Here is a 14,319-nt window from a genome sequence, read left to right on the forward strand (position 1 = left end):
TTCAATACTTGGATCATTTGTATTTACTACAAAAACTGTTTTTTTATCACATGACAGTATAAATGAATGTGAACCAAACAAACTTACAGGAAGGTAACGGTGGTAGACTGTGGAAATATAATAACATGATTGCACATACAATGAAATGATAACCAACATAATATATAAGTACCACAAGCACAAACAACACCAAACTAGAACAGCCTGAAGTAAATGTTTGTATACAAAGTTTATTACACAGGAACAAATTGAAATACTTTAATTGGAATCAATACAATTGATGCATTTGATTAACAACTATAAAAACTTAAAATATCACCACAAATAAATATCATTTTAAGTCTACAAAATTCAATGTACATAAAGCTTACCCTATCACAATCTTACCCAAATATCCTTGATATATGAAGTCCTTTGTCTTACATGCCGTCCTGTTTACAGCCAAATTATTATGACCCTAGATGTATCTTGACACATTGATAACGTGTGTACAGATATACCCTTTACAACAACTGATATGAAGGGTAAAACATTCCAAGGTTGGAATTGTGATGTGTTCAGATAAACTATATAAGCTTCCATAAAGAATGTTCATGATGAATGACCAGAATAGTGTAATGCAACAACAACAAAAATATCAAAAACATCAGCACAGAATGAAGTAATATGAATACTATTGGTAACATCTTCCGTCAATATATTGCCGGTGTGATTACCCGTGTAAGAGTTATCTCCCTTGGTGACACCTCCATTCAGATCATTATATATTATTTCAGAAATATTTCTGTATGAAGAAAATAATACATGTGATACAAATAAAAAGATATAACATAAAACATTCATTTGCTGTTTTTTTGCTACTGATATGAGCAGAAAATCCTAATTATCTCCACCAGATAATACACACATACAGTGTAATTCAAATGCGCTAGGCAGTGGGTACAATACAAAAAATAACATAGTTTTATTGAAAACAAAATCCAAACATTTTGTAACAGCAATTACAATAATGTCATTATAAAAAAGTATCAATGTCCTACTTTGTTACAAGATTAAAATATACCATTGCAACTACATATTAGCCTGGTCATGGGAATAAAAAGTAAGTTTTCTTGTATGACGTACTAAGAACTGAATCCAGAAAACAAGATATAGATATGCTTGTACAAGCTGATGGACTTTTGGGTAAGGGATCAAAAAATAATTATCTAAATCACTACGCCAGCTTTCCATGGAGAATGAGACAGGATAACATTTTGAAACAATTACCCAATATTTCAAGCACTAATTAAGAAGATTACTTGATGAATTACAGTTCCCTACTGACACACTGTCTCACCAAAATGAACCAGTAACCAAAGTATCAAGTTCTAGTCACATGTAATGTAGAAGGGCTTGGACAAGATAGCAAATGATAAATGAGCCAAGAAAAAAAGTCCCCAACGCTTTCATTACTAAAGTTGACCTAACAAACTAATGTCACCTATAATAAATAGGAAGCACCTCCCACGTACCCAGTATCATTGGAATGATATCAAGTCTTCTGTCAATTATTATTTCAACTTCCAATAAGCTTTATGTAATAAAAAGGCTAAAGATCAATTTTATCAAGACATTGTCATAGTACTTTGAAGGTAAATAAGTAAAGGATAGACAGCTTTCTGACATCAAAGACACATAAAAATAGTTTTATACTATTAAACGGAAATTTTCAGAAAATACTTTAAACAGCAAACATGTTTAATGAAAGGAATACACAGCTTAAAAAACTGAAGGAGTAGTCATGAAAAGAAATAGAAACGTTGTCTTTATTAAGCATTGTCCTTGATTTTTTTAAAACTATATATATGTATGCTTAAGATACAACAGGGCCTGGTTGTTCAAAGGCTACAAATAAAAAAAGAGGAAACATTCTTTATCATTTCACAGCTTCAGATTTGTCAAGACAGGTCAGACTGATATATTTTGTGGAAACTCTGAACTAAATATTGAACAACCAGGGCCAGATGTTTAACATGTTGTAGAAGATAGAAGGATGTTACATGGCACTAGAATGTCAATATAATATATGATAGATATTACATTGCACATTATCAGACACACCAGACAGGACCCTGGGGCCTTTTCTTATCAATCACCTGTGAGCACTATATAATAATTATCAAGAACAGTTTTAGCCATTTAATCACCCTTCTTTATGTATTTTTTTACTTGACAAAAAGTTAAAGTGAAACAATTTCCTTTTTGTTTGAAAATACAAATAACCAGCACTGATGAAATAAGCCATTAACTTCCTAGCAACACTCATATATTCACCCATAAAAACAATACATATTTTCACATACCTCTACTACATTTTTTTTATCTAACTTTATCACCCTCTGTTGATGATAATTAATGTCAGTTTAAATATACCAATTAAGAATCTCACAAACACAAATGACAGCTACATGATTACACAGATTTCATTTATGTAAAATCCTTCTCATCTGTCTGTTCTGATCGTCGACTTTCACATTCACTTTGTCCACTTTAGGAGTAATACGATCAATCTGATCATTCTGACGTGAAATTTCGTCTCCAAGTCCCAAAGCAAGATCCCTTAAGCGACTCATCCCGTCAGACATCAGTGCTAAAATTATAAATAGTTCATGACCAGAATACCACAAAATTAAAATCATAGATAGTTCATGATCAGAATACCACGAAATTTTAAAAAACAAACGACTCATCCCGTCAGACATCAGAGCTAAAATTATAAATAGTGCATGATCAGAATACCACAATTTTTTTTTTCAAATCAAAAGTATCTTTTTATGTTTCAGAATTTACAAAGAAACAGACAATAACTGAATAAAACTATCAAAATTTTTATCTTCATTTACATTGTATTTGCATTGGGTAAATGTAGAATCATTTGATCTTTGACCTGTACAGTAACCAATTATGGACAAACATGGAAATGGAAAATTTCAGTTCTCATAAAAAACAAAATCAAAACTATGTAGAACATGATAGTGTTTGTGAAACATAAATCACTTTTCCATCTATTTATTTTTTAAAGAAATTTGAGATATGTATCTTTGCTTCTGAACTTTGTAATGCTTTTGCTTGACTCCATTCTAAAACCAAACTCTTAAAATCAAATGTGAAACACAGGGTATTAGGACAGTAATAGAGGGTGACACCGTTACGCTACAAAGCCTTCTTTAAGAAAAACACATTGTAAGATATATACCTCAGAATATTTAAAAGTTTTGCATTGTTCATATTTGTAATATTACTTGATTTTGATTATACTCTTATATCATAATGGGATAAGACAAGTTCCCATTAAAGTGTAGGTGTCAACTACCTGTATTAAATGCCAAATCTTAATTACCCCACATACCCTTCTATTCCCCATCAAAGTGTAACAGCCCACTGTCTATATTTGGCCTCACCCCTAAGCCCCTTTGGGTCAGCCGAAATCAACATGTGCATCATGTCAAACTGTCATTTTAAACTTATAATTGAAACCATGTCCTTTATAAACTATAGTAAAATTTCATCCTCTCCCCATGGGGAAATGTGAGACCCTGGTAAAGCATTTAAATACCTTGCCATCCATGAAGATTATTTGACCCTACCCTACCTGGGAGCTGAGAAGAAAATTTTTGAAGTTTTAATCAATTTGACCATTTATGGCCACGCCCCTCAGGTCCCTAGGGGTCAGGTACTACATAATTTACAATTTTTGTGGAAAGTTTTTAAAAAAATTTCATTGAAATTGGTTCATGAAATTTTCAGAAGAAGTAAAAAGTTTATGATGCCGGACAAAAGGGGATCGTAAAAGGTCACCTTGAGACTTTGTCTCAGGTCACCTAAAAACCCAAATATTTATCATCTTATTGTTCTCATCAAAATGTTACATTCAACTGCCTATATTAAAGCATACCATTTACCTACTAGAGTTCTAATCAATTTAAAGCAATCAGCTCCCTATACTAAAGTTAAATCTGCATATAATACCCACAACACTTAAGATACAGTCACTAACACTATAACATGTAAAGTATTATTGCCATACCTAGATTGTCATTTGTTTCCTCCTCTCTACCACTACCAGTAACTGGCTGTAGAATCTGCTGCTGCCTTGATGCCTGTCCATAACCTTGACTCTCAACTGGTTTCCTTGAGCCTGCCATAAATCTACTGTCAAGATCATCTTCTTCCATCCCAAACCCAGATGTGTCAGCTTTTCTGCGGCCTGCTTCTGCTCCCATAGGGGAACCTTGATTTTCCATGGCCTGCTTCAGTCGACTTGATGTCTCTGCTGGTTCAGGTCGAGTATTTGTGTCCTCTTTTTTGGTAGACCACCAGTTCTTTATTCCCCCAAAAACACTTTTGATAGAATTTAAATGTTTCTGTGTAGTTGTCATATTTTTATCAATATCTGTCACTTTACTTTCTATATTATTGAGCTGCTCACCTTGACGTGTCAGTTCCTGGAAAAGACATATATTTACATCGAAAATTAAAATGAACTCAGAGATAGGTAATTTGACAAAAAATGTCTAATACATTTAATTGGAAAGTGTCCTACTTAAAAGCCCATGAAAGTGAAACACAATATGCTTCTCTGCATAACCATATATCCTTACATGTGCTATTTCTTGTAATTTCCCTGCAGGTAGAATGCATGAAATGTGCTTGATACCCACTGCATGACCATAAGATTTTTTTTCTTCACTAAATAACATGTCACAAATATCCCTCTTCATACTCATTTTTAGCCATTGGAGTGCAATAAGCTAGCCAAGAGAAGTCAGCTGTGAAGTAATGGAAAATACCCTGAAACTGCTGGGGTTCAAACTAGTGACCCTTTGATCTCTAACCAAACACTTAATCACACGCTCAACTAAATGGAAATTCCCACTAGCTGACACTAGAAAGGCACCTATACACTCAACTTCTACAGAAGAATAATATATGACGCACAACTTTTTTAACATATTCTTCTTTAAATATTGGCTACTTCTTCACAAATCCTTATATCCGTCTCCTCGTTATTGTAGATATCGACTACAATAGTCGTACTCTTTTTTTATTCTTTGAATCTGCTTAAATAGAACCAGAAAACTCATAATACATTATTTTTATTTTTTGTCATATCTATACATTACGCAGGTAAAATTTGTACTAATAAAGATAATTTACAGTAGTGATTGGCTTAAAAATTATGTGAGCGGATGGGAATTGTTCGTCCCCAAATTTCGTTTGATGTGTCAAATATCCAATTTATATCCAACCACATGCATTTCATCTGGAAGGTAAACAACCCGAAAAAAATCAACTGTCCACAACACACAATACTCGAGTGTGTAATGTGTTGTGGATTCTTCCTTTTACTGTTTCTGTTGTGGACTGATTTTTACTCGGATGATGTAATTAATTATAACCTAGCAAATGACAAACCTCAGCTGTCGCGACTCCCATTCTCTCAGAATCGTATAAGCTACTCAAGGCTCTCCGCGTGCTTTCAAGCTGTCGGTCCTCTGAAGCATTAATTTGTTCCAAAATGTTTCTTCTTCCATCTTCTATTTCTCCGTATCCACGATTTGAAGGGCCCATTGGGCCGCTTAATTCGTCTTCTTCAAGGAACGGGTTAGCCATTTTGTTCCTGTTTCGATGTTGTGTCATGTGATCGCTCGTACTTTTCTACCTTCTTCGACAGAAGAGGTTATATTTTATATACAAAACCACGTGGTCGTGAACAGCTGAAATGTCATAAACTTTAAATAATGATGACTCGGAAGTGATTCATGGATCTACTACAAATCACAATATTTTTGTTTTGTCTTTGTGAATAGATTTGTGTGTCACAGATAGCTTTGTGTGTCATAGATACCGACCCACGCATGCTTCGGTACAAAACTTGCAGGCCAGATGACATGATTTAAACATATCATATTATTAGTATTAGATAGGGCCTAAATGGATCAGAGACAAATATGAAATATGAAGATAAGTAATTCGTAGACGAACAATTGTAAGTTTAAATCATTTTGTCAAAAGGAGGAAAAGATGAGATGATAGGACAGAAAGAAAAGAAGAGAAAAAGAGATAGTATAGATTTTATATCAATTTTATATCAATTCTGTGCCGACTACAAACAGTTCATAATTAGGTAGTGTTAAAACGCTTTGTTTTATAAACTTCTGAACATATTTAACAATATTAAATTTTGTTTCATATGAGTAAACATCACTGTCGCCCCATAAGATAGTTTCTATATTAAAGTGTACGTCAAAATCATACAAAATATCAAACAATATGCGTCTACAATTAGAAATCAAAGTACGGAAAGGCTAAACGCATTGAAAAATGTTCACAAATAACCGCAAAGCTATATTACTTTCCCCATACTCCTACACTTTGGAATGCAAAAATTACTAAAATAAGAGAACCAGAGGCTATTTTTCTTAATCTTAAGCGATTTTATATCGCCAACAAGCCAAATGATAAATAGCTCTATGATGAAGTTGACTAAATAAAACCTTTGAAATACCAAAGATTTTGCAATTACTATCCTATCAATATGAGGATTTAGACAAATCGAAAGGACTTTATACCTACTTCTTTATTTTGAATATATTGCAAAGTAATAGTCCTTACTTGTTGTAATTATATTTGTAGTTGAGGAAAGTAGATAAGGTGTACACAGCATTTCAGATAGATTAAAGTGTAAGTAATTACAATACATGTATTTACATGCCTATCTTCCTTGAAGTATCATGGTTAGACTTTTCTTCCAGTAATTATGTCTATGAATACATAGTTCTTTGAGATTAAACCAGACTTCCATATATATAAAATTTACAATATTTTCACTATAGCTACTACTATTTCTGATCTCCAATGCATTAGAAAATGTCACCATGACACGCTAAATGAATAAACATGTTATGGAAATATTTCGTTCTAGTTAATTGATAATAAATAAACATGAATATTTTTTTAAACGCGCTTTGTTTGAAGGAATATTTTCATTTCAAGGAACTTTGATACACATTAACAAACCTTGAGAAATCAGCACAATCAACCTTCATGAAATAAAACTAAAAGACAAAAAATGTAAGTTATAACAGAGTCAACATCATGATCAGTACAGTATTAAAAATAAAGTATTCATAAATCATGAGCACCAAATGAACCTTGCCTACGAAGCGCAAACTTTTTATCTTCCAAAACTTGAAAAAGTGTCATGGCAGTGGGTGTGAAAAACCTGAAAAAAGTGTCATATCGGCGGGTGTGCGCGTGGGACGAACAGTCCAATTAGGTGACGTCTAATGAGGTAAAGTGATGTTATATATGTAACCCTGGTAAAATACTAGCCGCAATATACCACTCGGCTAGAGAGAACTTCTCTTTAGCACGATTGGTTGAGCGTCAGACTAGTTCGAGGCCTAGCAGAGGCTTTGAGATGAAAAATGACCTCTGTTACATATATTAAGAAGATCTTGCCACAACGACAAGGATTAAAACAAAATTAATGTTCTGTTTGTAAGTTTTGTTTGTTTATAAGTGCTGTTAGTTGATAATTCAAACCAAGTCTCAGACTAGCTTCTAATCAACTCGCACGTACAGTGTTCTGTACGCTTACGTCATGTCGAGAATCTCGTAAGATTTATTGTTCAAAATTTATCAATAGTTCAACCACACTGTGCCTCTCTTTTTTTAAATATATACTCAACAAAAAAAGAAAGGTTAACATGTTTCCTTGGCGAATACCTGTAAATGAGTGAAAACAAAATGACGTTTGTGCAATATTAGAAAATGGTAATGTGTTACATTACAAAATCCAAGGGGGTTACCAAAATCATTCAAGCGTGAAAGTCTGTATTAGCGAAAGAGCTGCATCATTTACAAACAGATTCCTAGACATTGCCGGGGAATGCATACCGACAAAAACTGTTACCATCCGACCTAACGACAAGCCCTGGTTCAATTCGGAATTACGACGTGAAATTAGGAAAAGAAACAGACTACTAAAAAAATTTAAAACTAACCGCACTCCAGGCAATCTGACTAACTTCCGAAAACAACGTAATCATGTTAATAATTTAAAGAAAAGTACTAAAGAAAATTTCTATGCGGACATAAATGGTATTTTAGATCTTATTCTGACTCGAACCCCAGAAATTTTTGGAAAATTGTCCGCAGACTTCTAAAAACATCTGACTCAACAAATAACATACCTCCCCTTATTAGCAATTTTGGAAATCTTGAAATGACAGATGAAGGTAAAGCCAATATTCTAAATGATTACTTTGTTTCCATTTCTACCATTGACGATACTGACATTGACATACCAGAAATAGAGCTACGGACGGACGCTACTCTATCAGATATACCATTTCAATTAGACATTACTGACATTCTAAAATCTTTACATGTTAATAAAGCTGTTGGCAGTGATACAATAAGTCACATTATGTTAAAAAAATACTGCAGAGTCGATAGCATATCCATTATCTCTAATTTTTAGATCTTCCTTGGATACTGGTATCTTTCCGTCACAATGGAAACTAGCTTTAATTATGCCATTATACAAAAAGGGAATAAAAATGAGTCTTCTAATTATAGACCAATAGCTCTTCTCAGTACTCTTGGCAAAGTTTTTGAACGTTTGGTTGTAAAATATCTAAATAACTTTTTACTTGATAATTCTTTGATTTTTAAATACCAGTCAGGTTTCCAGCCTGGTCATTCTACTGTTCATCAAATTATTGAAATTTATCATACATTATGTGAAAATATGGAAAATGTTGAGTCAACATGTTTAGTTTTTTGTGATATTTCTAAGGCGTTCGACAGGGTATGGCACAAGGGACTGAATGTGAAATTAGAAAATCATGGTATATGTGGAAAACTTTTAGTTTGGCTGAACAACTATGTCAGTAACAGAAAACAGCAAGTTTGTGTAGGAAATAGTAAGTCTTCCGTTAAATCTACAAGTTCAGGTGTTCCACAAGGTTCAGTATTAGGCCCCTTACTCTTTATTTTGTATATAAATGATATAGCTGATAACCTTGAAAGTCTTTCTAAACTGTTTGCCGATGATACTTCATTATTATGTTCCGGTACTTCCCTTTTGGACATTGAAACTAAAATTAATAACGACCTAGCTAAAATTCAACATTGGGCAGAAAAGTGGCTTGTTAAATTTAATCCCCTAAAACCGGAAGCCTTACTTATTTCAAACATCGAAGATCGCGGCATTATTTACGCAGAAAATTGCCGCTAGAGTTTACCCTCTTATACCAGTAGAGAATCACTGTATTCTGAGAGTGGTCTAGAACCATTATCAGAAAGACGCACTAGAAGAAAACTACAGCTTTTCTACAAAATAGTTAATAATCTCACTTCAAATTATCTGTCTACTCTATTGGCTCTAACTCTTTTCGATATTTCAGCCAATGAGAAGGCCAGTATCGGTAAATTTTGTCTGAAAGACCGTCGCAATAGGCTTTGCGTACTGAGTACGTTTAGCCTAAAAATGATGACATCGCATGTGATATTTATTTGTTCACGCTTACATATAGTTAACACAGTTAAAAATAAGGTTTCCTACACAGTAAACATTAGGTCAATATATCATGTATATAAATATCAAATTCGTTCGCTGAAAGGACGTAATGGTGGATGTACAATCAGTTCAATAAGAGCGACAGATCTAGAAACACAAAGAGAAACTTAAATTAGAGTTTAAAGACAAATACAGCCTCACCGTAAAACTGATTAAAACATATGTAATTATAAGATGGGGAAAATATATTTCTTGTGACCATTGTAGTTACATCGTGAGATTTTACCAATCTGGTGCTAACTTCCCTAGAACTGATACTGATTAGGGGATATTATATGTAAAATACTAATATGAACGTACATGATTGGTAAGGATTTATTAAGGGGTTAATTAATTAAGTAATCGTATTGTAAATAAAAAATAAACTAATTTTGGATGCTTTTAAAATATCGATTTGAAAGATCGCCGATCCGTCAGTAATTATGTTTTCAAAATCTTCAGTACGTCGTAAACTTTTTAGAAAAAAACTGGATTAAAAATAAACTTTACGGGATGCACGCAAATAAAATGAAATAAGTTAAAGACACTTAAATATTTTTGAAATGTGTAATATTAATATGGCTAGTCCGAATATTCTTGTTCTCTCGAATTCTTCTGGCGTCGACGAAATGTTAGAATAATTCAGGCTGCAGCCACCTGTGAGCACACAAAAGGAATCCATGTGTTCCCCATCAACACTGTTATCTTATTTACTGAATTCCGTATTTACATATAGATCTCTTCCGTTTTTCCTTTCGTATTTTAGACTCAGTTTAAGAAAACTGTGATTTCTGAGTAAATACCAAATAAATATCCTACCCTTTATTGTTTCTATTTCAAAATGAAAACTAGGTAAACAATTTTCGTGAAATAGTTCCATCAGAATATGCCCATTATCTATATGCCAATTTAAGGTTGGCATAGTTCTATGCATGTATGTGGCAGCTGATCATCTTTCTAATACTATATAAACCAATGTATAGTATACCTGAGGTACCCAGTCGTTCTTCTCATGCGAGACAGACCAAGGGACCTCTTCCGTAATCTGGTAGCAGCGGAGTTCAAATATTTGGTGGGAATTAAAAACCTGCGCTCAATTTGACAGCACACCAATCAAAACAGGCCTGAATCATGAATCAAATCGCCCTGCTATACCAGCAGATTTAGGTAAGAAGAGTCTCGTACAAAAAAGGCCGTATACATTCGACAAGTACACCAAAGATAGATTGCCGGAATTCTTTAATTCCAACGGCCTAACCTTAAGAAAATAACTTGTGTATTACTAGTTGGCGAACTGCCAACATCCTAGGTAGATCACAAGAACTGCCTACATCACAAGTAATGTACACAAATTGATGTTGATTTCTGTCATTATGAATGCCAAGTGGACATAAAGCCGGATTTATAATGAAGTAGTGTGAACAGACGGATGCTTAATGGGAGCAACAGAGTGTTGGCGTCGACTTCATATTTTTCTTAATGAAAAGAAAACAACCAACTTAAGATTGGCAATTTTCGGAAGGAGAAATATATAGATACACCTCTCAACTATTATCCTTCAAGACTAGCAAAACCAAGTAGAAATAATTTTCCTTCACTACACTCAAAAGAATTTGAACCGAACTTCAAATTAAGCTTACTTCATGGAGCGAAATATATGGAAACAGAATTTCGAAGTCTTCGCTGCCTTTACAAATCCCCCTGCGCAAAAATGTTTATCTTACTGCGACATTATTTTCAATAGTCTGAAAATTATATACATGTTCAGAAAAATATTCCGCTTGAAAACTTTGTGTTACGCATATCATATATTGCTGTTTCAAACCAGAAGAATAAGAGCCTTCAAGTTTGATTAATTGCTTGGCAAAAAACATTATTTGAACAATTGAACAGATATTTTCTTTGTAAAAAATGTAAACAATCTTGTTCCAAGATCGTTTGTTTTCCTTTCACAAGTGCTTGACATTTCCCTTTGTCCACATTTTGCCTTAATTTTATTGAATTTGAGTTTGGATTATGATTCTGTTCACGTGTTCTTGATGTCACGGAAGGTACACTGAAGGGTAAACGTTAGTTTAAAATCAGGAACAATTTACAAAACTGTCTGGATCAGTGTTGTACATCGTTTTATAAGTATATGACATATCTCTGTCATTGCTCTGGTGTTGAGATGGGACATTGTAATAATCCAACTGGACATCCTCTTCATCCACCAACGCTTCTTTTCTCGTCTTCCGTAGGATGGCAATCCTATTGGCAGCTGCAGAATTATCAGGATTTTGTCGACACGAGTCTTCAAACGCCTTGATTGCCTGTCTTGTGTCCCCCAGCAGTTGGTGACATATCCCGACCAGGTTGTGTATAGTGGGATATATAGATATTCTGCAGTTTGGATTTGTCCGTGCAGCCAGGAGATCATCTAGGATGATCCGGGACTGATCAGTTTTACCTTGTCTGTAGGTAGACAACACAAGGAGGAAGATGGCATAAGGCAGTGGTGGAAGTGTGATAAAGGTTTTATCTGCTTCAATCTCCAAGTCTAGTTCTGCTGGATACAGTCTATTGTACCTTTTATGCATTGAATATAATGTCAGAAAAGAACGTTTCGCTTTCTGTAATGTTGTGTATCCTTTACCACACATTTCCTTACAATATGCATGAAAATTGGCTTGTGGATTTAACTGTATCACCGTGCGTTGCTGACAGGCGAAAACCACGTGTCTGGCTACTTCGTAGGCCTTATCATAACAACCAACATTGTAGTAAAATGTGGCCAGCGATAAGTATCCACTACAGACGTCTGTAGCTGACGACACGTGAAGTAGGCGTTTGTATCTTCTGGTCTGGCTATAGACAGATTTGTTGCTCCCGACAACATAGTTCTGAATGTGGTCTGTGATGCCGTTTCTGGAATTATTTGTAATGGCACTCATAAGGTAAAGCAAAATGCTGTCAGTTATTATGTCATCTTGAATATCTAAAAACGCCGTTTGTGCCAATATCAACAGAGACGCGACATCGTAGAATCCTACAGTGCCATACTGTACAGCAATCAGTAAGTCTCCATTACATTCCGCTAAGACAGCCGATTGATTCGAGTCCGACGGATAATCTGAACGACTATTGTAAATAGTTTGTGGCAAGGACCGGAGTATCGGACACAGAAACAAGCAGTTCCATCCCATATGTCGATATTTACTCAGCACCTGGATTAGCCTTTTCCTGTTGTCTCCAGTAACGTTAGAAAGAAACATGTTGTGAGAGAGAATGAAGTAGTTAGGTAGATATCCGGTTTGTATACACTCCATAAGTATTGTAAAGCAATACCAAAAACACTGGATAAGATTTTCGTCCACCCACATAGAAGGTCTGGAATGTTCTATCGCATGGAACACAATTGTCTTCATAAAGTAAGAACAGAGCAAATGTTCAATGAATGGATCACGTTCAATGCACTCTTTAAGAAACATTTTAAGTAAACCGTATGTTTTCAGCTGCACATGATTGAAGGACAACACTAGAAAAACTTCGGCGGCTACAAATGAGATCCTCCACTGCATTGCAAAGAGATTGGAATGCTTGTCACCAATGGCAACAAGGTGACAGCCGTTCCGAATAATATCAAGGACCAATTTTCTGGATGGCCAGACACAATGTTTGGTGCGGTATCTGAAGTTACTGAGACTATCAGGCCATGAACGACAGTGGAAACTAAACGCAAGATCGGAGTCTCCCGTGTAATCATCAGGCAAAGTTGAACAAGGCCCATGTAGGTAACATCCGGGCAACAGATAATTACTCACATATACGACACTAGACAGATACCTAGAACCGTCCACTTCTATCAAAGCGTCAATTAATTCTTGTTCCGCATTCTCTCCTACTTGATGAAGTTTGAGTAAGGTATACCCAGATCTACAGTTGGTGTAGTCCGTGACAAGAATAGTTTTCGTTTGGTCTTCCTCTGGTATACTATCATGTTGCTGAATAATTGCAACATCCTGTATAGTTATCATTTGGTCAGTGTCGGAGTTACGAAAACAGAAACCTTCTCCTTTAGAACCAGTAACCATTCTGCTGTTCTTTTTACGGACTTCGGGACCTCCGGTGAGATAAGTTAAAAAATAAATTGATTGTCTGATTTTGACCACTTCCTCCGGACCTATTTCAGTAATGTTATCAAGATGATGCGAAAGAAATCTGGACACTTTCCGTATGTCAGTCCTTTCCATGTTTATTCGGGACTTCCTGATAAATCGTCAGTGAATTTTCGACCTGAAACAAAACTTAAAATATTATATTATGTAGTATTACATAGAATTTTTATTACGGAATGTGTGTAGGAAATAAGAAACGGATAAAGGGTCCAATATGTTGTAAAAGGGGTAATGGGTTGGGGGTTGAGAACACTAGTAATCGATCGTTATTTTGTTAATTTAAACAAATATGTTATTGACACTTTTTGACCCGGAAGGAAGCCAACAGAAAGTACAGAAAAGCGACGTGTAAGATATATGTTTAGGTGACTTTACAGTAATCATCCGACGTTGAGAATCTTTTATTTTAATTACTGAATTAAAACACTAAAAATGTTCCATTTGTATTTTGGCACATAGTGCGTCCAATTTGGATTTTCCCAATGGTTTTTCCATCCGAGAAGAACAGCTATATGTTCACAATATCATTTCACTTTAGCGTATCCGGTGCTT

The 14,319-nt window shown here is 34.7% G+C and overlaps 2 protein-coding genes across 2 annotated transcripts; both read right to left on the minus strand.

Moving 5' to 3' along the window:
* On the minus strand, positions 1 to 5,682 carry LOC132565012 (synaptosomal-associated protein 29-like). Its single transcript, XM_060229617.1, has 3 exons — positions 5,458 to 5,682; positions 4,070 to 4,487; positions 1 to 2,632 (listed from the first exon to the last, which is right to left on the minus strand). Exons 1-3 carry the CDS (start codon positions 5,680 to 5,682, stop codon positions 2,466 to 2,468), a joined length of 810 nt encoding a protein of 269 aa, XP_060085600.1. The 3' UTR covers positions 1 to 2,465.
* A 6,009-nt stretch (positions 5,683 to 11,691) lies between these two features.
* On the minus strand, positions 11,692 to 13,848 carry LOC132565039 (uncharacterized). The gene has a single exon (XM_060229645.1). It carries the CDS (start codon positions 13,840 to 13,842, stop codon positions 11,692 to 11,694), a length of 2,151 nt encoding a protein of 716 aa, XP_060085628.1. The 5' UTR covers positions 13,843 to 13,848.
* Positions 13,849 to 14,319: the final 471 nt, after the last annotated feature.

Source organism: Ylistrum balloti, unplaced genomic scaffold, assembly GCF_031769215.1.
Source record: "Ylistrum balloti isolate Yb309-2 unplaced genomic scaffold, AGI_CSIRO_Ybal_v1 Utg369688, whole genome shotgun sequence".
Taxonomy (NCBI): Eukaryota; Metazoa; Mollusca; class Bivalvia; order Pectinida; family Pectinidae; genus Ylistrum; species Ylistrum balloti.

Bases quoted from the DNA above. Each gene is read 5' to 3' on its own strand.
- LOC132565012 (XM_060229617.1), bottom strand. From the start codon at position 5,682: ATGACACAACATCGAAACAGGAACAAAATGGCTAACCCGTTCCTTGAA. The intron at 4,488-5,457 runs GTTTGTCATTTG...TGTCTTTTCCAG, and splicing joins TGGGAGTCGCGACAGCTGAG to GAACTGACACGTCAAGGTGA. The intron at 2,633-4,069 runs GTATGGCAATAA...TTATAATTTTAG, and splicing joins GGAAACAAATGACAATCTAG to CACTGATGTCTGACGGGATG.
- LOC132565039 (XM_060229645.1), bottom strand. From the start codon at position 13,842: ATGGAAAGGACTGACATACGGAAAGTGTCCAGATTTCTTTCGCATCAT.